Source organism: Naumovozyma dairenensis, chromosome 9 (assembly GCF_000227115.2).
Source record: "Naumovozyma dairenensis CBS 421 chromosome 9, complete genome".
NCBI lineage: Eukaryota > Fungi > Ascomycota > Saccharomycetes > Saccharomycetales > Saccharomycetaceae > Naumovozyma > Naumovozyma dairenensis.
The window spans coordinates 381,476-403,743 of record NC_016487.1 but is presented as its reverse complement, the minus strand read 5'-3'; the positions used below and the strand labels follow the sequence as shown (position 1 = coordinate 403,743).

General features: G+C 34.8%; 10 protein-coding genes across 10 annotated transcripts; 6 read left to right on the top strand and 4 right to left on the bottom strand.

Annotated features, from left to right (window-relative positions):
• Positions 1–721: 721 nt before the first annotated feature.
• PYC1 (pyruvate carboxylase 1) lies at positions 722–4,258 on the top strand (the record flags this gene model as incomplete). The annotated part of the gene is made up of 1 exon (XM_003671935.1): positions 722–4,258. The coding sequence occupies one exon, from the start codon at positions 722–724 to the stop codon at positions 4,256–4,258; it is 3,537 nt and encodes a 1,178-aa protein (XP_003671983.1).
• Positions 4,259–4,429: 171 nt separating this feature from the next.
• On the bottom strand, positions 4,430–5,116 carry DUO1 (Duo1p; the record flags this gene model as incomplete). The annotated part of the gene is made up of 1 exon (XM_003671934.1): positions 4,430–5,116. One exon carries the CDS (start codon positions 5,114–5,116, stop codon positions 4,430–4,432), a length of 687 nt encoding a protein of 228 aa, XP_003671982.1.
• A 267-nt stretch (positions 5,117–5,383) lies between these two features.
• On the top strand, positions 5,384–7,381 carry YBP2 (Ybp2p; the record flags this gene model as incomplete). The annotated part of the gene is made up of 1 exon (XM_003671933.1): positions 5,384–7,381. The coding sequence occupies one exon, from the start codon at positions 5,384–5,386 to the stop codon at positions 7,379–7,381; it is 1,998 nt and encodes a 665-aa protein (XP_003671981.1).
• Positions 7,382–8,352: 971 nt separating this feature from the next.
• Positions 8,353–9,240, bottom strand: NDAI0I01680 (uncharacterized protein; the record flags this gene model as incomplete). Its single annotated transcript, XM_003671932.1, has 1 exon — positions 8,353–9,240. One exon carries the CDS (start codon positions 9,238–9,240, stop codon positions 8,353–8,355), a length of 888 nt encoding a protein of 295 aa, XP_003671980.1.
• A 1,211-nt stretch (positions 9,241–10,451) lies between these two features.
• On the top strand, positions 10,452–11,099 carry NDAI0I01670 (uncharacterized protein; the record flags this gene model as incomplete). The annotated part of the gene is made up of 1 exon (XM_003671931.1): positions 10,452–11,099. The coding sequence occupies one exon, from the start codon at positions 10,452–10,454 to the stop codon at positions 11,097–11,099; it is 648 nt and encodes a 215-aa protein (XP_003671979.1).
• A 1,074-nt stretch (positions 11,100–12,173) lies between these two features.
• PKP2 (protein kinase PKP2) lies at positions 12,174–13,709 on the top strand (the record flags this gene model as incomplete). The annotated part of the gene is made up of 1 exon (XM_003671930.1): positions 12,174–13,709. The coding sequence occupies one exon, from the start codon at positions 12,174–12,176 to the stop codon at positions 13,707–13,709; it is 1,536 nt and encodes a 511-aa protein (XP_003671978.1).
• A 959-nt stretch (positions 13,710–14,668) lies between these two features.
• RAD6 (E2 ubiquitin-conjugating protein RAD6) lies at positions 14,669–15,199 on the top strand (the record flags this gene model as incomplete). The annotated part of the gene is made up of 1 exon (XM_003671929.1): positions 14,669–15,199. The coding sequence occupies one exon, from the start codon at positions 14,669–14,671 to the stop codon at positions 15,197–15,199; it is 531 nt and encodes a 176-aa protein (XP_003671977.1).
• Positions 15,200–15,420: 221 nt separating this feature from the next.
• GEP7 (Gep7p) lies at positions 15,421–16,197 on the bottom strand (the record flags this gene model as incomplete). Its single annotated transcript, XM_003671928.1, has 1 exon — positions 15,421–16,197. The coding sequence occupies one exon, from the start codon at positions 16,195–16,197 to the stop codon at positions 15,421–15,423; it is 777 nt and encodes a 258-aa protein (XP_003671976.1).
• Positions 16,198–16,556: 359 nt separating this feature from the next.
• SDS23 (Sds23p) lies at positions 16,557–18,257 on the bottom strand (the record flags this gene model as incomplete). Its single annotated transcript, XM_003671927.1, has 1 exon — positions 16,557–18,257. The coding sequence occupies one exon, from the start codon at positions 18,255–18,257 to the stop codon at positions 16,557–16,559; it is 1,701 nt and encodes a 566-aa protein (XP_003671975.1).
• A 1,400-nt stretch (positions 18,258–19,657) lies between these two features.
• On the top strand, positions 19,658–20,983 carry OLE1 (stearoyl-CoA 9-desaturase; the record flags this gene model as incomplete). Its single annotated transcript, XM_003671926.1, has 1 exon — positions 19,658–20,983. One exon carries the CDS (start codon positions 19,658–19,660, stop codon positions 20,981–20,983), a length of 1,326 nt encoding a protein of 441 aa, XP_003671974.1.
• Between the last annotated feature and the right edge of the window lie 1,285 nt (positions 20,984–22,268).

The window sequence follows — 22,268 nt, the reverse complement described above, 5'->3', positions numbered from 1 at the left end:
TATACGCTAAAGAATGTACCGTATTGTTGCGCTGTAGTGTGTCACCGATGCAACGGTCGCAGGATTTAAATCATCTTTCAAGTTTATTTATTGACCGAGTGAGGGCAAGATCTTAGTTCAAGTTGAAACGAGCAAGAAGCGCGGACATTGAACGCCGTCGCTAAAAAAAAATAGCGTGGGAAACTGTGTGTCCGCGTCTGTGTCATACGTACATACATTAGTTTGCCTCCTCTTTGTAGAGCATACGTATGGTACTCACGTCACTGTCACGGTCACTTGCCGGCAGGGATAACACTATCAAATAGAAATCTGATAATAGTTTATGGTGGCGTTCGTCAGAACTGTCAACGGTTATCAATTCTAATGGAATGACCATCCAACGTTATGGCATATTTCAATCAATCATTCAGAGCAACCCATTCCTATGTACATGTGTAGGGAACCTATCTCGTATGATATCCTTTACATTAGTATAAGAATGATAGGAACCGATGTATATATCCCGTATTCATCTACGTGTGTACTTGATTCATATAATAATAAATAATACGTAGTAATCTTCTTGTTTTTATAGAGAAATTTCGCGCCAAATCTCAACCCTCAAATACAAAGACCCAATATCCCCTAGATATATATACCAAGGAAGCAATAATCTGTTATAGAAACAAGACTTTCAGGAAACAAGACAGAGAAACAGCAGAACAAAAATAATATCCAAAGGATGTCGAACAAAAAATTCAATGGTATCAGAGACAACTTCAACCTCCTTGGTCCGAAAAACAAGATCCTTGTAGCAAATAGAGGGGAAATTCCAATAAGAATCTTCAGAACCTCCCATGAATTATCGATGAAAACAGTAGCCATCTATTCCCATGAAGATCGTCTTTCCACACATAGATTAAAGGCAGATGAATCATACGTAATTGGTGAACCAAATCAATTCACTCCTGTCGGTGCATATTTGGCCATCGATGAGATTATTAACATTGCAAAGAAACATAATGTAGATTTCATTCATCCTGGGTATGGGTTCCTTTCTGAAAATTCTGAATTCGCTGATAAAGTTGCAAAAAATGGTATCGCTTGGGTCGGTCCACCTGCTTCTGTCATTGATTCCGTAGGGGATAAAGTCTCTGCAAGACATTTGGCTGAAAGAGCCAATGTTCCAACTGTTCCGGGGACACCTGGTCCAATTAAGTCAGCTAAGGAAGCTGAAGAATTTGTGGCTAAATATGGATTCCCCGTAATTATTAAAGCTGCATTTGGTGGTGGTGGTAGAGGTATGAGAGTTGTTAGAGAAGGTGATGATATCGCTGATGCGTTCCAACGTGCCTCTTCCGAAGCTGTTACCGCGTTTGGTAATGGGACTTGCTTCGTGGAAAGATTCTTGAATAAACCAAAACATATAGAGGTTCAACTATTGGCCGATAATTATGGGAATGTCATTCATTTGTTTGAAAGAGATTGTTCTGTTCAAAGAAGACACCAAAAAGTGGTCGAGGTAGCCCCAGCAAAGACTTTACCAAGAGATATACGTAACGCTATCTTGACAGATGCTGTGAAATTAGCTAAAGAATGTGGATATAAAAACGCCGGTACTGCAGAATTCTTAGTTGATGATCAAAATAGACATTATTTCATTGAAATCAATCCAAGAATTCAAGTGGAACATACTATTACAGAAGAAATTACAGGAATTGACATCGTTGCAGCTCAAATTCAAATCGCTGCTGGTGCATCTTTGGAACAGTTAGGTCTTCTACAAGATAAGATTACAACAAGAGGGTTCGCTATTCAATGCCGTATCACTACTGAAGATCCAGCTAAAAATTTCCAACCTGATACTGGTAGAATAGAAGTCTATGGTTCAGCTGGCGGTAATGGTGTCAGATTAGATGGAGGAAACGCATACGCTGGTGCAATTATTTCTCCTCATTACGATTCCATGTTGGTGAAATGTTCTTGTTCCGGTTCCACTTATGAAGTAGTACGTCGTAAAATGATTCGTGCGCTAATTGAATTCAGAATTAGAGGTGTCAAGACAAATATCCCATTTCTCTTGACATTATTGACTCATCCAGTCTTCATAAGTGGCCAATATTGGACCACTTTCATTGATGATACCCCACAACTATTCCAAATGGTGTCTTCTCAAAATAGAGCTCAAAAATTATTGCATTATTTGGCCGATATTGCTGTTAATGGATCGTCCATTAAGGGCCAAGTCGGCATTCCAAGATTAACTAAAATTCCAGATATCCCACCTTTATATGATACAAATAATAATAAAATTGACGTATTAAAGACGCCACCACCAGCTGGTTGGAGACAAGTCCTATTAGAAAAGGGTCCAGTCGAATTTGCTAAACAAGTAAGACAATTCCAAGGTACATTATTAATGGATACCACATGGAGAGATGCCCATCAATCTTTATTAGCAACAAGAGTTAGAACTTATGATTTAGCAACAATTGCTCCAACAACTGCTCATGCCCTATCTGGTGCATTTGCTCTTGAATGCTGGGGTGGCGCTACCTTTGATGTCGCAATGAGATTCTTACATGAAGATCCATGGGCACGTCTAAGAACTTTAAGAAAATTAGTTCCAAATATTCCATTCCAAATGTTATTACGTGGTGCCAATGGTGTAGCTTACTCTTCATTGCCAGATAATGCTATTGATCATTTTGTGAAACAAGCAAAGGATAATGGTGTGGATATATTTAGAGTTTTTGATGCCTTGAACGATCTAGACCAATTGAAAGTAGGTGTTGATGCGGTTAAGAAAGCTGGTGGTGTCGTGGAAGCTACCCTATGTTACTCCGGTGATATGCTAGCAAAAGGCAAGAAATATAACTTGGATTACTATTTAGAAGTTACTGATAAGATTGTCCAAATGGGTACGCATTTTTTAGGTATTAAAGATATGGCAGGTACTATGAAACCAGCTGCTGCTAAATTATTAATTGGGTCAATTAGAGCTAAATATCCAGATCTACCAATTCATGTTCATACTCACGATTCTGCTGGTACAGCCGTATCTTCAATGGCTGCTGCTGCAGTATCTGGGGCTGACGTTGTTGATGTTGCTATCAATTCTATGTCTGGTTTGACTTCCCAACCTTCTATTAATGCATTATTAGCTTCTCTTGATGGCGAAATTGATACTGGTATTAATGTTCAACATGTTCGTGACTTGGATGCTTACTGGGCTGAAATGAGATTACTGTACTCTTGTTTTGGTGCCGACTTGAAAGGTCCTGATCCGGAAGTCTATCAACATGAAATTCCAGGTGGCCAGTTAACCAATTTATTATTCCAAGCCCAACAACTGGGTCTAGGAGAACAATGGGCTGAAACAAAAAGAGCATATAGAGAAGCCAACCATTTATTAGGTGATATTGTTAAGGTTACTCCTACTTCCAAGGTTGTTGGTGATTTAGCGCAATTTATGGTCAGCAACAAATTGACTTCAGATGATGTTAAACGCTTGGCCAATTCCTTAGATTTCCCAGATTCCGTTATGGATTTTTTCGAGGGTTTAATGGGCCAACCATATGGTGGATTCCCTGAACCACTAAGATCAGATATTTTGAGAAATAAAAGAAGAAAATTGACAAGCCGTCCGGGTTTAGAATTAGCTCCCTTCGATTTGAATACTATTAGGGAAGATCTACAAACAAGATTTGGTGATGATATCGATGAGTGTGATGTTGCTTCATACAACATGTATCCAAAGGTATATGAAGATTTCCAAAAAATCAGAGAAACGTACGGGGACTTATCTGTTTTACCAACGAAAAACTTCTTGGCTCCAGCTGAAATCGGTGAAGAAATAGAAATAGTTATTGAGCAAGGTAAAACTTTGATTGTTAAACTTCAGGCTATTGGTGACTTGAACAAGAAAACTGGTATCAGAGAAGTTTACTTTGAATTGAATGGTGAAATGAGAAAAATCGGGACCCTAGATAGATCCCAAAAGGTGGAAACTGTTGCGAAACCAAAGGCTGACGGTCATAACCCATTCCAAATTGGTGCCCCAATGGCTGGTGTAATCGTCGAAGTCAGAGTTCATAAGGGTTCATTAGTCAAGAAAGGTGAAGCTGTCGCTGTCTTAAGTGCTATGAAGATGGAAATGATTATTTCATCTCCAACTGATGGTCAGGTAAAAGATGTGTTAGTGAACGATGGTGAAAACGTTGAGGCCTCCGATCTTTTAGTATTACTAGAAGAAACTGAAATTCCGGAAGAAGCATGATTACGTTATCTTGGTAACTTCTCCTGCGAACTACATTTTCATTCATTCACTGTATTCTATAACTTTGTATATATTTCTTCTATCTTTCTATTGACTTAATTTCTATCCGCTTTATTAATTTATTTATTCTCATACAAAAAAAAGAAGTAATCGTCTTCATTTTATAAATGATCATCTAAACATTTTTCTAGAGCTACTTGCTGTCGACCTTGCTAATCTTGTGGGTATTGTCGGTATTCCAGAAGGTTTAGGTCTGTTCCCTCTAGAGTCCGTAGGTACTGGTCTACGTACTACTGGTTTAGAAACATGTGTTCTACTCCTTACATTAACTTGAGGTCTTGAATTAGAGAGGGTTTGTCTTTCTGTTGTTGCTAACAACTTCCTCTGTTGCTCTATTTCTATTTGCTTCTTCAACTTTTCAGTTTCTTCAACCTCCAAAGCTAAATATTCATCTGCATTGTCATCATTGAATAATTGGTCACTACTATACTTCAAGTATACAGGATCATTCATTAACCTAGTAATGTATCCTGCTTGTGATTGAATATCTATCCATGAATCTAGTATAGTATTAGTCGATTTGCAAACTTCATAAATTCTATTTAAATGTTGAGGGGAGGCACTTTTCAAGGTCTTATCTACGTTCTCGATCATTCCAATTATTTTATCGAGTGATTCTAGTTCCTTTAAAAGTGACTGAGTAGATGTGAATGATGATGACATTGAAAAATTAGTTGTATCTCGCCTTGTTCTGGAACCCATTGTAGTTGTTGTGGCGTCGAAATTAGATTTCATTTGATCAAATATTTGGGGGATTAACTTGTTGATAGTTGAATCATCAATTAGTTCTTCGGACATTTTTCTAAATATATTTTCACCGTTATAGCTTTGGTTTCAATACTCTTCTTCTTTGATCTTTACCTAGCAAAGTTTCAAAATCTCTCATTTCATGATGTTTGCGTTACTATCTTTAAAGGCTTTCTTTTTCTTGGTTCGCGAAACCATTCTAACAAGATTTTAGTATGTCGGTCATAGGAATGATCTCACCTTGTGTACAACTGCAGCATAAGAAAGATTTTTATTGAGCTTGAGTATCTGATTCATTGATATCTCTAATAATCAACTATGGTAGAAAAAGAGATGGTCGAAACTACATCAACTATCTGTGAAAATCTTGTTAGAGCATTCGATGAGCAGAAAGACGACCCATTATCATTGGTAACAATCATCGATGTTTATGCTGAAAAAGTCAATACCGATACTAGATCTATCAAGGACAAAGTTGAATACCTGCAGACATTATTGTCACTTCTTCAAAGAAATCCCGATATATTATATGAAATCAGTTGGGATCTTCCAAAAGCCCTCTTAGACTTTTTCACATTGAGAAACATGCAAGAACAATTACCTTTAAACAAAAATCAAATAGTTATGAATGTGATGAAATGTTTTAGCGAAATTGCGACTACTGGTAATCCTAAGGAATGCTTGATGACTGGATGTGAGCTACTTTCAGATTTATCCTTGGAAGAGCAGGAGATCCAGACGGAACAAGTATCGCCTGCTCCGAACAAACAAGAAGGTAAAGAGGATATTGACGTTAATGAGTTGATAACTCCCGAGACAATTCTATCTTTGAAATTATATGCATTTATCGAATTGTTAGGTGGGGTTTTGAACAGAATTGAAACTCTATATCCATCTAAGTTTTTGGTAATGGTCTCCACTTCTCTCATGAAATTCATTAGAGAAAGTACAGAAAAATTGAATAACCCGAGCTTCTTATTACGTCGTGTCTATTCTTTTTGTCACAACTACCAATTCTATTCAATTGATAAGACTTCCGAAGGCGCACAAGATTTATCCACCGAAGCTTTGAAGAAGTTGTCTAAAGATGAGACGGATTTGCAAAAGAAAATAATCGGTGGATTATTTACGTTTGCTCTTGGAAATTGTTTAAAGAATAATGCTGTGGAGTATGAGATTAGATACTTCAAGTCTCTTTCAAACAAAGAAGAAGGATTAAATTTACATGTCGTTGAGTTCTCTGAAAAGTACCTCGAATTGGTAAAACAATATAACATTGATTTCAAACCTGAATTTAGCAAAATTTTGGAAGAATCGCGAAGAATATATCGAGCGTTACCAAAATCTATTGAAGAAAATGACAAAACGCAGCAGTCTGCCCTCAACCAGGTTATCTACCAACTATCATATACTTATGAGCTTAAAAAAGCAGCAGAAGAGATATCTATCGAATTAAACTCAGACGGTATGCTTATTTTGTCGGCTATGTTTTATTCTGAAGAAGGTATATCTTTATTAAATATTGAAGATGCCATATATTTGTACTTAAGATACTCTACCATGTCATTATATGCAGAGTTGCTTCATAATAAGGGTGCAGAAGCAATTATTAGATTTTGGCTCTGGGTCACAATCACACAAGAACCTATCACTTCGATCAAAGATAGACTAAAAAATATCCCATCATATATATTAACGGGGTTTCTACAAATGTTACTATTAAAGACATGTACCGAGAGGGATAGCATCGTTATTACATCCAGCTTTACATTATTGACACGACTTCTATGTTTAACTCCTGAAAAAATCGCATTTGATTTTATCCTAGATACTTTATTGTCATGCCCATACGTTCACGCAAAATCAGCTGTTCTGGAGATTTTAAAGGATTTAACGACTAAGACTAACCAAATTTTAGATGACAATGATGATTCTGATGAAAGTGGTTTAAATGAGAAATTATCTGAACTTGTTTTGAAAGATGACAAGTCGAACAAGGCCCCATCTTTACCCCCAAGACCATATATTCTTATTAACGAAGATAGAATGGCATCTATCCATAGCATAGCATTGTTCACTATCCGTAATGTACTTGCTACCTCTAAAGCCAGTAAGATTGATCTTTTGTTGATATTGAACTATATGAGTTTCTTTGTTAGTTTAAGGTATAGATGGAACAATGTTTTATTACAGGTAATTCATGATGAAATTGAAAACAAATTCAATACTAGAATATATGAGGATAATCCAGAAATTGGATTTATTAAGATTGCCAATGATACATTGGGGGAATATCTAGAAACTGCGTCAGCATAGATAAATGTTTATGTATTTTTTACACATATAATGTTGTATAAAAAGTAGAATACGAACTGGTAAAAATGTTTTCAAAAGATGGAGTTCTGCTCTTTCTGAAGATTTGATATATATATTTTGAATTGATATCAGACAACTGGCAAGCCAGACCGACGGGAGAACTTTAACTCGTCTACAATGTTCAAACTGTTGGAACCTATGAGGGAAGTGCTTTTAACGTAAGATATAGACACCCTCTAGAACATTCTAAATTATTATATATAAAATCAGTATCTGATAGTACAAACTCAATGACCAGGATATGTTGAGTCAAGAGCAGAAGATACTATATTATGGAGCAACGAAGGACTAGCTTTCGACTTCGAAACAAAAAGAGAGAAAGGCATTTTACATAATTAGAGTTTCCGCATATATAGCATATATTATGGCATACACATGAGGTAGAAGAAAAGATTAACACTCAACATGATGTAAAGGGCGTTGAGTATGATAGTGCTCAATACCAAAAGAAGAAACACTTATTACTGTCTCTATGTTAGACCCCTTAAACATTCAGGGCCTCTCTATAGCCAGACAATACTGTGCAAGGTATTTTTTATTTATATCATCTAGAGGATTACCATTCTATAGCCTAGCAAATAATGTATATATATGGAACATACAATGCTTTCAAAAAGTGCTTAAAAGTGTTTACATTAATAACGACATGGTTTTATATCACAATTTCGTTTCGGTAATATACAGAATCACCAAGCTCATAATTAAGAGAGGTGCTGACTCACATCTCCAACAACGGCATATTGTCTATTATATACAGAATCTACCCTAACTAATTAATGATATCTTCACACTGTCACAGAGATCTAAACATGAGAAAATAAATTGTTTGTATAAACTGGATTTTATAGTGGTTCCGAACGTCTTTTGGGCCTCGTTCAAGAGAAGATGGCAATACAAAAAAATACCAGTTGTCACATATATAACTCCTCCATTCTGTTGTTCAAATGCGTTAATCTTTCTAAATTAACGTGTTGCACAAATCCAATACCTGTAATATCAGACCTAAATGCCGGTCCATCGCATTCACCCTGCCGGTCTACCCACTTCAAATTCTCTTTGTTGATGGTATGAAATCTAACCATAATCCCAGGTCCAAATTGCTCCAGATAATCACTAATCGTGGATGCCTTTTTGTGTATGTACTCGTTTCCATCGAAATCCTCCAATTCTGGATTTAATGTGACACTTCCATCAGATTTTTCTAGAAATTCACCCATTTGCTTTTTCGGTAATAAAATATCCAACATCTCATGTCTTTCAAAAGAACGTAAGATAGTCCATATATAGCTATCTATGAACTCAAAATCACACTTACTGAATAAATCGCCCCAATTATTCAGTCCAGCTAGAGCCCCCAGACTATACTTATAATCATTTGAAATCTCGAGTAACTTGAAACACGTTTCCTTCTTTGGTATATTGGGGTACCACAGACATGCAGGGATGTGTTCCTTAATGAAATCATCCTCTAAATAGTTACTCATTATGAACCGAGCTGAGATGGCCCTATAAATCTCTGCACATAGTGGCAAATCTGAGTGCCTCAACTGCCAAGCAAAATAAAAACTGAAACGGACACCTCTGACAATATAATAAGTTAATTCATGTTGGTTGGTAAGAGATTCCAGTGTGGAAGGGTCTGGATCTTCATTTTCGTCAAACTCATATCCTACATAGTAATAAGAAGGAAGGTTTTCAGGTTCAAAATTTGCCACGAAGTTATCAAAATCATAATTGTAAGCAGCATAGCAAGCTTTATAGTATTTTTCTTCGATCTTATTTAAAATGTCAATGTACATTACGCGTCACTCTAGAAGAAGTCAAGACTCAGAGACCTGTCTAAAATTATTTTTAATCCCACCCAAGGTTCGTAATGAATATTCTTGAACTGAGTATAAGAGGTCTGCCTGCATAGTTTCAGTAATGTGTGAGGCGGCTCTTGGCTATACCTAAGTTCTTTCTAAAGTAAAAGAGGCCCCGCGAGCGATAATCACACCCAGACATATCTTAGTACGGAGTAGTGTTTCAACGAATTTTATGTACTGTCCTACTTGGGTTACCCAGGCATGTTACGGGTTCAGCTAGGGAGCAGGCTAGAATGTTTTTGAAGTAGGTAGGGTAGGGTAGGCTAGAAAGTTATTTCTACCGTAACATGCCCACCTGGGTACGTGGTTTTTTTTACTCTCATCTGTACACAGTCGTTCAAAATGATTAATATTTCCTGAATTTTTGGAAGGTTTCTGTCAAAAAACTTAATACTGAATAATTAATTAAATTTGTTTCCTCCGAAGAATTTTTGGTTTGACTTTAAAAAGAAAAATAGTTAATCCTAATTAGTATTTCGTTGGAAGTTCCATTGGGGGGAGGGGAGAACGGTGTGGCCACTTCTTGGACAATTTTACATTTTTATAAAAGAGGTGCCCCGGAGAACATATTTTCCCCTTTCTTGTATTGCTATGCCCTCTTTGAAGCTCCAAACGTTAACAAACACGTACGTCTAAACGTTGCTGCTAGTTTGTTCACTTGTTTTCTTATTTAAAGTTACATATACAAGCGTTCTCTACTTTGGATTGTTTGTAGCTACACACAAGGAATTATATGAGTAAGTCGGATCATTCACAACCACAAATCGCTATTTCAGCTCCTCCCTCTTCCAGGAGTCTACCACCACCGCTTTTATATAAAGCTATTTATTTCTATAGTTATCTAAACCTGAGAAAGCTTGGGATTTGGGAGGTCCATTGGCCCTACAACTTTGAGAGACTTAAATGTATTTTAGGATTTTCCCCTAATGCCATAATTTTCTTGTTACTGCCTTTTTGGAGAAAGCTTAAAGTGAAGATAAAAGTGTGGACCCTACTCGAGCGCCACCCGGATATTTGCTGGAACTTTTCACCGAGTACAGTTGGCGAAAGTAAAGTCAAATGTTAACAGTTATGTACCAAATTGGAAGCCACAATCGCTCATACATATATATTGAATTCTATAACTTAATAATGTCATCGAAGCCATGTCTGTGGATACTAAAAGAAAATGGAATAAGTACTTCGCTTACACAGGAGATGTTGCAAATTACAACATTGAATACGAAGATTTCGAGTATGCCAAACATGGTGCATTGGTCAATGCTTCTTTCGCTGATATGGTACTGAACAATGATACAAAATTTCCTGCATATGTTTGCCAGAATGCTGTTTCGAATCTATTGATCCATGGTGTTAAAAACGATTATTTTGTTGAGAAATATAAACCTTTCTGGTTAATCGGTTATTCCATGATTAATCTCCGTCGTCATGATTATGGAGCAGAGTTTTTTTATAGTGATTTACAGTATATGACGCAGCTGGCAGCTTGTTTACAGCAGACAGACAATAGACTATGGGAACGTTTTAACAAAATTGATGTTGATGTGGTTCGATTTGCTCATCAATGTGGTAGGCACCGGCAGTTTAAGGAACTTAAAGACTTTTTAATGGATGGACGTCAAGGCTTCATCCGTAAGCATATGGATTTAAATAAAGGGGAGATGCTTGAAGACGACATAAAAGGAAGTGCTGATGATTTTTATAAGCCATTGTGTGATCATCATCCATTATTCAGTTACGAAGAAATAGATGTGGCAGATATTTTAAAAGATATACTGACCTCTGAAGACTGAATAATGCTTCTAAGTATCTCTCAAGATAACGTGGCGAGTGCATTGTCATTCAAATAGATAATTATGATTGGTTAAGCTAGATACGAATATGTTATCTTATGTTTATAAATCATGGTTGCTATCTAATTTCTTGACAGCATCTGCAACATCCAGACAATATGCATCTATAGGGTTTCGATTGTTCTTGTTTAAAGCCAAGTGAATCTTATTCCATTTATAATATTGTTCAATATCTATACGTATATAAATGAAGGGGAACACTTCGCAGATACAAAGTGGGTTGACTTCTCAAAATTACTGAAAGTAGAATATTGGCCACCCTGAACAAAGTATAATAATTCAGATCAGTTGATGATGGAATAACTTGCCAATTTATGGCGGGATATCTCTAAGTTGACGGTTTTTTCGCGGTTTTCTTGAGATGCAGAATATACCTATCCTCGACGTCTCTAGCCGCCTTGGCCCTATGATTAATTCATTCCATTTATTGCTGTTTTTCATTTTTTGTAAACCTTCTTCAGATTCTTATTGTTCAAATGAATCCGTCTTTTTTGCTAATTCTAATTATATAATAATAGATTTTTCATCGTTCATTTTTTTACAATCTTCCCAGCCGACTCCAAATCATATGCATGCTATATAGAACGATTTTCATTTTCACTTTGGATTAAGTGCTCTAAGTATCATGTTATTAATACTATTCTCCCCTAGTTATTATCCTTGTAGAATAGCATATTGACTTAGGGAAATTTGCTTCTTCCATTAGTGTCACACAATATGCTATTCTTGAAAGTAGTACTCTCCCAAAAATCAGAGGATAAGTCGTGTTTTATTGACGACCTACCTCAGTTGATGCATCAGTAGCAGTCTAAGATTGTTTGCGTTACACCATTAGAAGTTACATAGTCATCAAGATTATAACAAATCATGTTCATGCCCTGAAATAATATTAATTAACAAAAATATACATTTAATTAATCGGGCGCACTTATATTAAGAGTAACACTAACGATTAGAGATGAAAGTAAGAACAGTTTGATATTGCTTTTTCGTCTCATGAGCACTCCATAAGGAATGTTTACATCACTGACTCCAAAGGGTAAGCTGCTTCGAAATTCCAAAAGATATATACATTCAGTAAAGACATCGAATATTTCATCGGTCCCAGATTTCACCAAATATTCCCCAACGAGACCAATCAATGAGGAATTAACACCGTACATCTATGAAACATTACAAGGTTATCGATCTGAATCACGATACGTTAACCCACAGCATTATTATCATAATGATACTGTTCTTATAAAGGACTATTTACAAAAATCACCTCATGCAGTCTCATTGACTCAATTAGCTCAATATTATGACGATTCTACGACATTAACTAAACATAAGATTATAAATTCCGGAAGATTCGTAAAAGAGGAATTAGCTATCAGGATGGCTCATAAGATCCATAAGTTACAAAAATTGCCTTTTAATGTAGTTAATAATTTCCATCTTGCCCAAGTTTATGAATCATATTATAATATTTTTGAAAGATTTAGAAAATATCCTCGGATTAAAACTATTGATGATAATTATAAGTTTTGTGAATTTATCAAACGGATCTTGCAAGATTTTAATTCTTTAAATCTACCTCATTTAGTTATGGGTGCTCTGGAGTGTAACGTCTTGGACTTATTGCCGAGAGAAGAGATTGATAGTTTGCTATCCAGTTTACTGAGAGCAAGGATTTCAAGGAGATTGATTGTGGAGGAACATTTAAGTATAACTGCCAATTATTTGAGTGGTAAGAAGGAAAATACGTTAGTGTTGGGTGATATCTTCCAAGAATGTGTTGCCATGGATTACTTGATAAGAGCAAGTAAAATATCCGAGAAGTTTGTTCAAGATATGTATTTTGATTCTATTCCTTTACCCAAATTAATCGTTGAAGGTGATACAAAATTGAAGTTTTATTTCTTACCAACTCATTTAGAATATATCTTGGGTGAGATCTTACGAAATATTTATGAGGCAACAATCAAAGATTATATCAGGAAAGGAATAGATAAACCTGAACCGATAGTGGTTACTATTGTTAAGACTGAAGATTCATTTTTATTCCGGTTTGCAGATAAAGCGGGTGGTATTTTACATCATGATGAAAATATTTGGTCCTTTGGTAAATCAAAGGAAAGATCTATTGAATCATTAGAGAATTTCCATAAATTACCTGGATTGCAAACTGTTGCCATATATGATCATTTATATCAATCGTCGTCGTCTTCGTCGCCATCATCGTTGAAAGCTTTTAAAGTCGACGGGAATGATCAAATGACAAGGACCAATGCAGCAAATAGACCATATTTACATACATCTTTGGAAGCAATGGGCCATCCTAATTTGACGAAAGGTGCTTATAAATTTGAAATGCCACTCATTGAAATGTTGGAACGTGCTCCACGATATAAACTTGGTATTGGTCTGGCCATGTGTAAGACCTACGCGGAATATTGGAATGGTGATTTGACATTGAACTCTATACCGGGATATGGAACTGATACAACTTTAAAGTTAGGAAATTTAATGGCGCATACGAACAAATTACAATTAGATAAAGTATAGTAGATGATAAATGATATATTATTACTAAACACGGGTACTATATATTTCTAAAATCTGCTACTATACATCTACTTATCTATTATAACCTCGCCTGACTCGTCTTTAGTCTACCATACATAGGTCAACGTTCTAGTGTTCTTAATAGACAATAGCTATATGCTTTATCTTTTGATTACTAACACATATATGCATGTATATTAATTCTTAGTAAGTAATATATATATTAATGTATAAACTATATCAATCTCGGGTGACTCCGCTTAACTTGGAACATATCTGTTCATAAGTAACGTTAAGTTCCAATTTTATGTAACGGTAAAGCATTATTCTCGTCTATTCAAAGTCCGTCCGTTCCAGCCTTATTTCTGCTTGAATAACTAAAAGCCAAATGGAAATAAATTTACATGAGAAAAACTACTAAAGTAGCTTATTTGTATACTATGCCAATTTATTTATTTATCTGTTTTTGTACTGTATTTGTACGTATGTACATATATGTGTAAGTACGTAAAAAGATAGGAAAGTCCAAAAGCGGGTCTCTATGACTCCAGTGTTTTCTTCCGTCCACGTGATTGAAAATAACTGGAAATTTAATCATTTACAGTTTGAAGATACCAAAGTGAGAAATATACGTAGGACCTTTGAAGGTTGAGATGACAAGTTAGTGTATCTACCTCATAAGTATTGAAAGAGGACTAGATTGCCAAAATAAAGAGTATCGGATCTCTTAAAATATATTAAGTAGTCTAACAGTAACTAAAGATTTCCTCAGAGCTAAAAAAAACAACAACTTTGAAACCGAATCATAGGCACAACAAATCTTAGGTGTCAAAAGTTCATAAAACATAAGAAGTTCCTATCTAAGTGAGAGATAAACTTTCAAGTGGTAGAAACAGATAGACAGATCGGTCAGAAAAAAAATTCTAGTACGCTCACTCGCATATACACATTGTTTAAAGATGTCTACAGCAGCAAGAAGAAGATTAATGAGAGATTTCAAACGTATGAAAGAAGATGCACCACCGGGAGTTTCAGCATCACCTTTACCAGATAATGTGATGGTATGGAATGCCATGATTATTGGACCAGCAGAGACACCATATGAAGATGGTACTTTCCGATTATTATTAGAATTTGATGAAGAATATCCGATAAACCGACCTCATGTTAAATTTTTAAGTGAAATGTTTCATCCAAATGTTTATGCTAATGGTGAGATTTGTTTAGATATTTTACAAAATAGATGGACTCCAACGTATGATGTGGCGTCCATTTTGACTTCTATTCAAAGTTTGTTCAATGATCCAAACCCAGCTTCACCGGCTAATGTGGAAGCTGCTACTTTATTTAAAGATCATAAATCTCAATATATCAAACGAGTGAAGGAAACTGTAGAGAAGTCTTGGGAAGATGACATGGATGATATGGAAGATGATTCGGATGAAGAAGAAGGAGAAGAAGAAGGTTCAGATGGAGATGGCAGTGTATAGTAATGGAACTTAAAAAAAAATAATTATCATGAACATATAGAATGTACAACATAGTATACAACGCTAAAAATGGTTAGAAAACTGATGCATTTCAAATAAAAATGTTTTCTTTTTTTTTTTTTTTTTTTGATATATATAGAATATAAAGTATCGTTATGCATTTATGAATAATTGGGGCAAAAAAAATGTATATTTACATGGATGAGAAAAAGTACAAAATCCTAATTCCTTTCTGCTTCTTCATCATTTCTATCGTTAGGAGCATTATTCTTCATATAACCTATTATGAATAATATTGAAGATAAAATAAGGACAGAAGTAGTTAAAGGATCATAAAACTTTGAACCTTGATCATTTGCATACAAGTCAATATAAGCATCATTTAATTTCCTAACTTTTTTACCAGAAAAAGAGGTTAGAGACGACGACGGTGATGATACAGAATTCACAAATGGAGCAGCGTTTTCGAATTGGATATTTGATCTCGGACCATATGAACCAAATTTCAAATAATAGTCTAGTTGTTTTAAATATATAGGCCATTGATTCCAACCAATAGTTGCCTCTTTTGATATAGCTAACTCTATAACATCTTTATCAATTTGAGAAATGTTTTCAAACTTTGATTCTAATAAATCCGTAGGTATACTAGCAGTTGAAGATGACAATTTAAACAATTTTAAAAGATGGTTAGATTCTACCTTTTCAAAAATTAATTTCAAGTATTTTTCCTTCTCTATTATATCATCATCTTCTTGATTCATTGAATTTGGTTGAAATAATGACCATACGTCTCTTAAGGATGTCATGATTAGATCCTTAGGTGTATTATTAGAGTCATCAATCCCACCACCGTTATAATTTTGTAAACGAATTTTCCGTTTCTTTAATAATGAAGCTGGTGGATTCGAATATGATTGAGTGAGTCGTACTTGTTTTAAAATAGAGATTGTATTGATAGGTGATCGATGTTTCGATACCATTAAAGTGATCAACATTGTTTAAGTATGCCAATGGATTTTCCGTATTGATAGAATTTTGTTAAAAGCTCGAGTAAATATATAAATGCATCTCTTTGTTAAATAAATAAATTGATGGTGACCATTTTTAAAGGATTTCGCGCGTTACCTATAATTTTAGATGTCAGAGATTTAGATCCAAAGGAAATGGAGGACAACTATTACGTATCGTGATGGGCCTTAAGATCATGGTAATTTACGAGTTGTATTTTATCATGAAAAAGTAAAGAAGTAAGAACTAAACAAGATTTTATGTGAGTATGGAGGATCAATAACTATATAAATAGATAAATAAATAAACAACGCAAAGAGGGCGAGGGATAAATATGACAAACAAATTACGCTGTAGACGATGAAGCAGATGATAAAGAAGATGAAGAATGTCCTCTTTGTTTTCTTGCAGTTTGTGGATCTAATTGTTTATGTTGAGGTTGTTTTCTAGCTAATAAGTTTAAGATATCAGTTAAGGATACCACACCGATTAATTTACCTGCACGATATTCCTTTTCATATAAATTTGGTGATGTTAATAAATTTGTTGAAGAAGAAGTTGTTGATGTTCCTGAAACAATAGAAGAAGAAGATGAAGATGACATTGTTGTTCCTGTTGGGGTGGCCAATGAAGTGAAGTTTTTAGTTGGAGAAACGGACACTGTTGCAGTTGAATTTGACGCTGGTGAATTTGATATAGATGAAGATGATGAAGATGACGCAGACGATGAAGATTCTATCGGTGGTTGAACAATCCATAATCTATGAGCTTTTGTTGCGACTAATTTAGCTAAAGTTCTACCAAGAGAACTTGTTGGATAAACATGGAAAATTGGGAAAGAATCTTTACCATTTTCCAGGCCACGTAAATTTAAAATGATTGAAATGAAATGACGACATGATTTATTTAATAATGGATATTGTGATGTTCTTGTTACATGTTTCACGTCTGTTACTGAAATATTACCAATCAAATTATTTTGAGTATCAATTACTGCTATGGATGAAATTCTTTCTTGATGCATTTTGAAAAGAGCATCAATTAATGGTTGGTTGCCATTAATTGATATGATACGAGATTTGGAAAACTTATTTTTAGTTGTTACCATTGAACCGATTTGTAAATCTTTCAAAGAGGAATTAAATAATGGTTGTAAATCACTAAATAATCTTGCATTATCCCAAAGATATTTAATTAGACGACGTTGAGACAATATTCCTACTATTTTATGACCTTCCATTATAGCGATTCTATGAACTCCTGAGCCTAATATACTAATTACAGTGGATAAATCATCTAATTTGGATAATTTAACAAATTGATTTTTTGGTGTTAATTTAATGATTTCACCTACGGGGACCATTTTCCCATTTTGACAATCTTTTGTTATCTTTTCATTTGACACTTTAATTTTATTTAATACTAATAATAGGTATGAATTTAAATCATTATAATCAAAAGTCAAATAATCATTTTTTGAAGTTGAATTATCAACGGTTGATAAAGATAAAGATACAGGTAATGAAGTTAAATGATGTTTAATTAAAGTGTTGAATGCTTCTTCAACAGAGATTGATCCATCTATGGTTATTAATTTATTTGTTTCAATTAATTGGAATAATTTAATCGATTGCCATTGTATCTGGGTATTTGAATTGATTATTTCATTGTTGTTTACAATATTCTCGCTACTATTTCTACTAGCATTATTATTATTATTCTTTAGGAAGGTCTCATTTGATGGGAATGGGATAGGAATAGTTGCGGTTGAAGTTGAGTCATTGATATTATTATTTAGAGTGGTGTACGGTGTGACTATAGTGCTATTATTATTATTCGATAAAGGATTCGTGTTGATTTTTGATAATTCATCATTTAAAGAATTCATCGATAATGATGAAGTAATTGAATTGTTGGAAGATGAATTTATGGATTCGTTTGTTCTCGTGTGAGTTAGAGTTGGTAGTTGAGGCGGAGTAGATAACATTTCCACGATGGAAGTATGTCTATCAGTAATTCTCGAAGTATTATCATTCGAATTCGGCATTATAATAACTTTTTTTTTTGCTGGAGAGGAGATATATCTTCCGTTCTGTTCTTTATAAGAGTATACTATGGGGAGGAGCAGATTAAGTATTGGTAAAAAAACAAAAGGCTGCGTACTTTGCCAACTGAGAGGAAAGTTCTAGTTTATTATTAATATGCTATTCTAGACACTAAGCGTCCTTGTCTTCTGTTGTCTTGCCTCTGGCTAACGAAGATCGCTTATTATTAGTATTTTTACTATTCCTATTATTATTATTATTACTATTTCTTCCCCAGACATTGGCCTTGCCTTCGCAGATCTGCTACCCGTGGGGCCACCCGCGGCTCATTGTGTCTTTAATCATCCGTCTTTTGCCAGGCGGATACTTCATATTTTGGTGCACGTGCAACGGAGCCTTCACATCCTCAAGCGGATTGTGATCTTACTCTCCGATGTCCATGGAAATAACGGCTGGTGTTCCACGGGCCCGCGTTTTTTTATTCAGCGGAGACTCCGAAACTGAGGACATCAGACGAACAGCGACGGGCGAAGGAACCTCCGATGATTCCGAGTTAACACTTAACAAGCAATAGCTGATAAGATTCTGGCTTGGCTTGCTGCAGTCCTTACCTTACGTGGTTGAACTGCGTATAGGCTTTTGATTTAGTGAGTGTGCCAATTTGTTGTGCAACACAAACTCGCAGCACTACTATCTATCTATGTCCGTTTGGCTGTCTGTCTGTCTATCTGTCTGTCTGTCTCCGTTCCATTGTTGTCTCTTCCGCCACAACAAATTAATTATTTAATTAATTATTCAATTGTCCCGAGCACTAGCAATTGGGCACTAGTCACTGAGTAAGTAACATAACTCAACAGTTTAACAACAATAAACAGTTACGTATCAAGCTGTCGACTTGAATTAACCGCTGACCACAAAACATACGTATATTCACTCAACGGACTCCCGTACTGTTCTAATCAGCGTTAGCTACCCAGACACTTTCAGCTTCCAGGTTCGGTTTTTTAATCAACAATTTCATTCAATGTGCATACACTTATTATCAGCATGACTACTCATCCTCTTCTTACATATAACAATTGTGTAATATATATATATATATATATACATATAGTGCTCCGTTCCCATCTTGTAATCTTTCTTTGGTCTCCAATACTTCCTCTTGATCTATGTAACTAAAACATTTTATATCTTCAAATAAGAATAAATCATCAACCACAAAAGAAAAATATAGGTACATTGTCATGCCTCCTCAACTACAAACAGATTCACCATCAATTTGTTCACAAACCATCTCTAATAATGAGATGGATATCGAAGATTTGGATTTAATTCAAGCAAACATCATAGCAGCAGGTGCTGATAAAATAATAAAAGAGTAGTCAACGGGTTAGGTTCCCTTATGGGATCCAAAGAAATCACACAATTAAATCTACCAAACACTTCATACACTCCAGAGCAGCAACAACCACACATCTCAGAATTACCATGGACCATAAATAATTGGTATTTAAAAATCAATTGGTTGAATATGATCTTAGTCGTATTCATCCCAATCATTGGATTCTATTTAGCCATTTCAAAACATGTCCCCTTACAAATGAATATCTTATATTTTTCCTTAGCATATTACGTCATTGCTGGTATAACCATTACAGCAGGTTATCATCGTCTATGGTCACATCGTTCATACGTTGCCAAATGGCCATTACGTTTACTTTTCGCCCTATTTGGTGCTGCAAATGTGGAAGGCTCTATTAAATGGTGGGCTCATTCTCATAGAATTCATCATCGTTATACAGATACACCAAGAGATCCATATGATGCAAGAAAAGGATTATGGTATTCTCATATGGGGTGGATGCTTTTAAAACCAAATCCAAAATATAGAGCAAGAGCTGATATTTCTGATTTAAATGATGATTGGATCGTTAGATTTCAACATAGACATTATATCCCATTAATGATTTTTATGAGTTATATCTTACCAACTTTAATTTGTGGGAAATTCTTTAATGGTGATTACTTGGGTGGGTTTGTTTACGCGGGGATTATTAGAGTTTTCGCTATTCAACAAGCTACTTTCTGTATTAATTCAATGGCTCATTATTTAGGTGATCAACCATTCGATGATAAAAGGACGCCAAGAGATAATTGGTTGACAGCTTTGGTTACTTTTGGTGAGGGATATCATAATTTCCATCATGAATTCCCAACTGATTATAGAAATGCTATTAAATGGTATCAATATGATCCAACAAAAGTTTTCATTTATATGACTTCATGTTTAGGATTGGCTAATGGATTGAAAAAATTCTCACAAAATGCAATTAAACAAGCTTTAGTACAACAAAGAGAAAAGAAACTTTTAAAATTTAAAAATAATGTTCATTGGGGACCAACTTTGGATGAATTACCAATTTGGGATAAGAATGATTTTATGAATGAAGTAAATAGTAATAATAACAGGAAATTGGTAATTATATCAGGGATTATTCATGATGTTACTAACTATACAAAGGAACATCCAGGTGGTGAAAAACTTTTAAATAGTGCCGTTGGTAAAGATGGAACAAGAGCATTCCAAGGTGGGGTTTATCGTCATTCAAATTCAGCTCATAATGTTTTAGCTGATATGAGAATCGCTATCTTAAAAGAGAAGAAAGATTCTGCAATTAATTTCGTTAAAAGAAGAGGTGAAAAATTTGATAAACAAAAACTTGAATAGTCCGCATTATGGGAAACTTTATTTACAACAACCACAACAACATATCGATTGCTAGTTTTTAAACAAAAAAATAAATTATATCTCCTTCTATTTTATTTTTATACATCTCGATATACATTTAGTCTATACTACATGTCAATTTATTTATAGAAAAAAATCAGTTGAAAAAAAACTTTGATTAACATTTACCTTTTACATTTTAAGATCGTAATTTTTATTTTAACAAGGAAATGCGCGCTCGGCGGCTATTCTTATCTGTTTTCATAAATATCAACTATTTACTTTTATACACAGACCTTTGTCTTTAATAAATCACAAAATACACGGTGAAAAAAAGTATCATGACAATTTTGGATACACCATCTAATAATTATCTTTCTGCTCTCCCCTCTTGAATACGACACCAAAACCCGCCACTAAGAGACACGGCTTTACCGACAAGAGATATAATCATTAAACAAACAAATGATCTGAGAATATCTTTTTCTTAAGGCGTCCTTTGTATAGTATAGCTCTGTTCTATAATATATTATGGTATGTCGGCCTTGATTTCTATCTCTTTAGTTTTTTTTCAAAATATTTCATAGCTTTTTATAGTCTATATCTTTAATTTTAATATTTGGTCTTCATATCGAGACCAGGTAAATACACAATCGTAAAGTTGATGTTAGTTGCTCAAACCCACACCTAGGCTGATTGATAAGTATGAGATAGTATTAATTGAATATTAAAAGCATGAGAAAAAACATTGTTAGCATTATTACACTGTATCCAAGCTTGTTTGTTATATGTCTTTCCATAAGGGTTATCGATGGTTCGGCCGACCATTAGACCGACTCCGTCAGACTGATCACCGGATGTGTCATTACCGCTTAGTACGTATGCAGTAAGGGGTCTGTATCGTATTAGATACTATGTCATACGCTAACGTATATAAGCAACCATCTTGGGACGTCTTTGACTGCTGGACCCTTTGGGCCTCTGTTATATTTATTATACTATATATTACGTACATAGCAAGAATACTTTGAATTAGGGAATTACTCTTAACAAATATTAAACTATATTATCCACATATCTGACACGCCGACTTTGCAACCGAAGCTACGCCAGAAAACGGTACCAATCTTAGAATATTAGGTATCTACCTTATTAACCTCTATGCTCACTACATATAATAAGTATTTGAATCTATATATACTATAGTTGAATGAGGTTGTGGTGATAGACAACATTGAAACCATCACAAAAAAAAAAGGAACTTATAACTAACCAATTACAACTA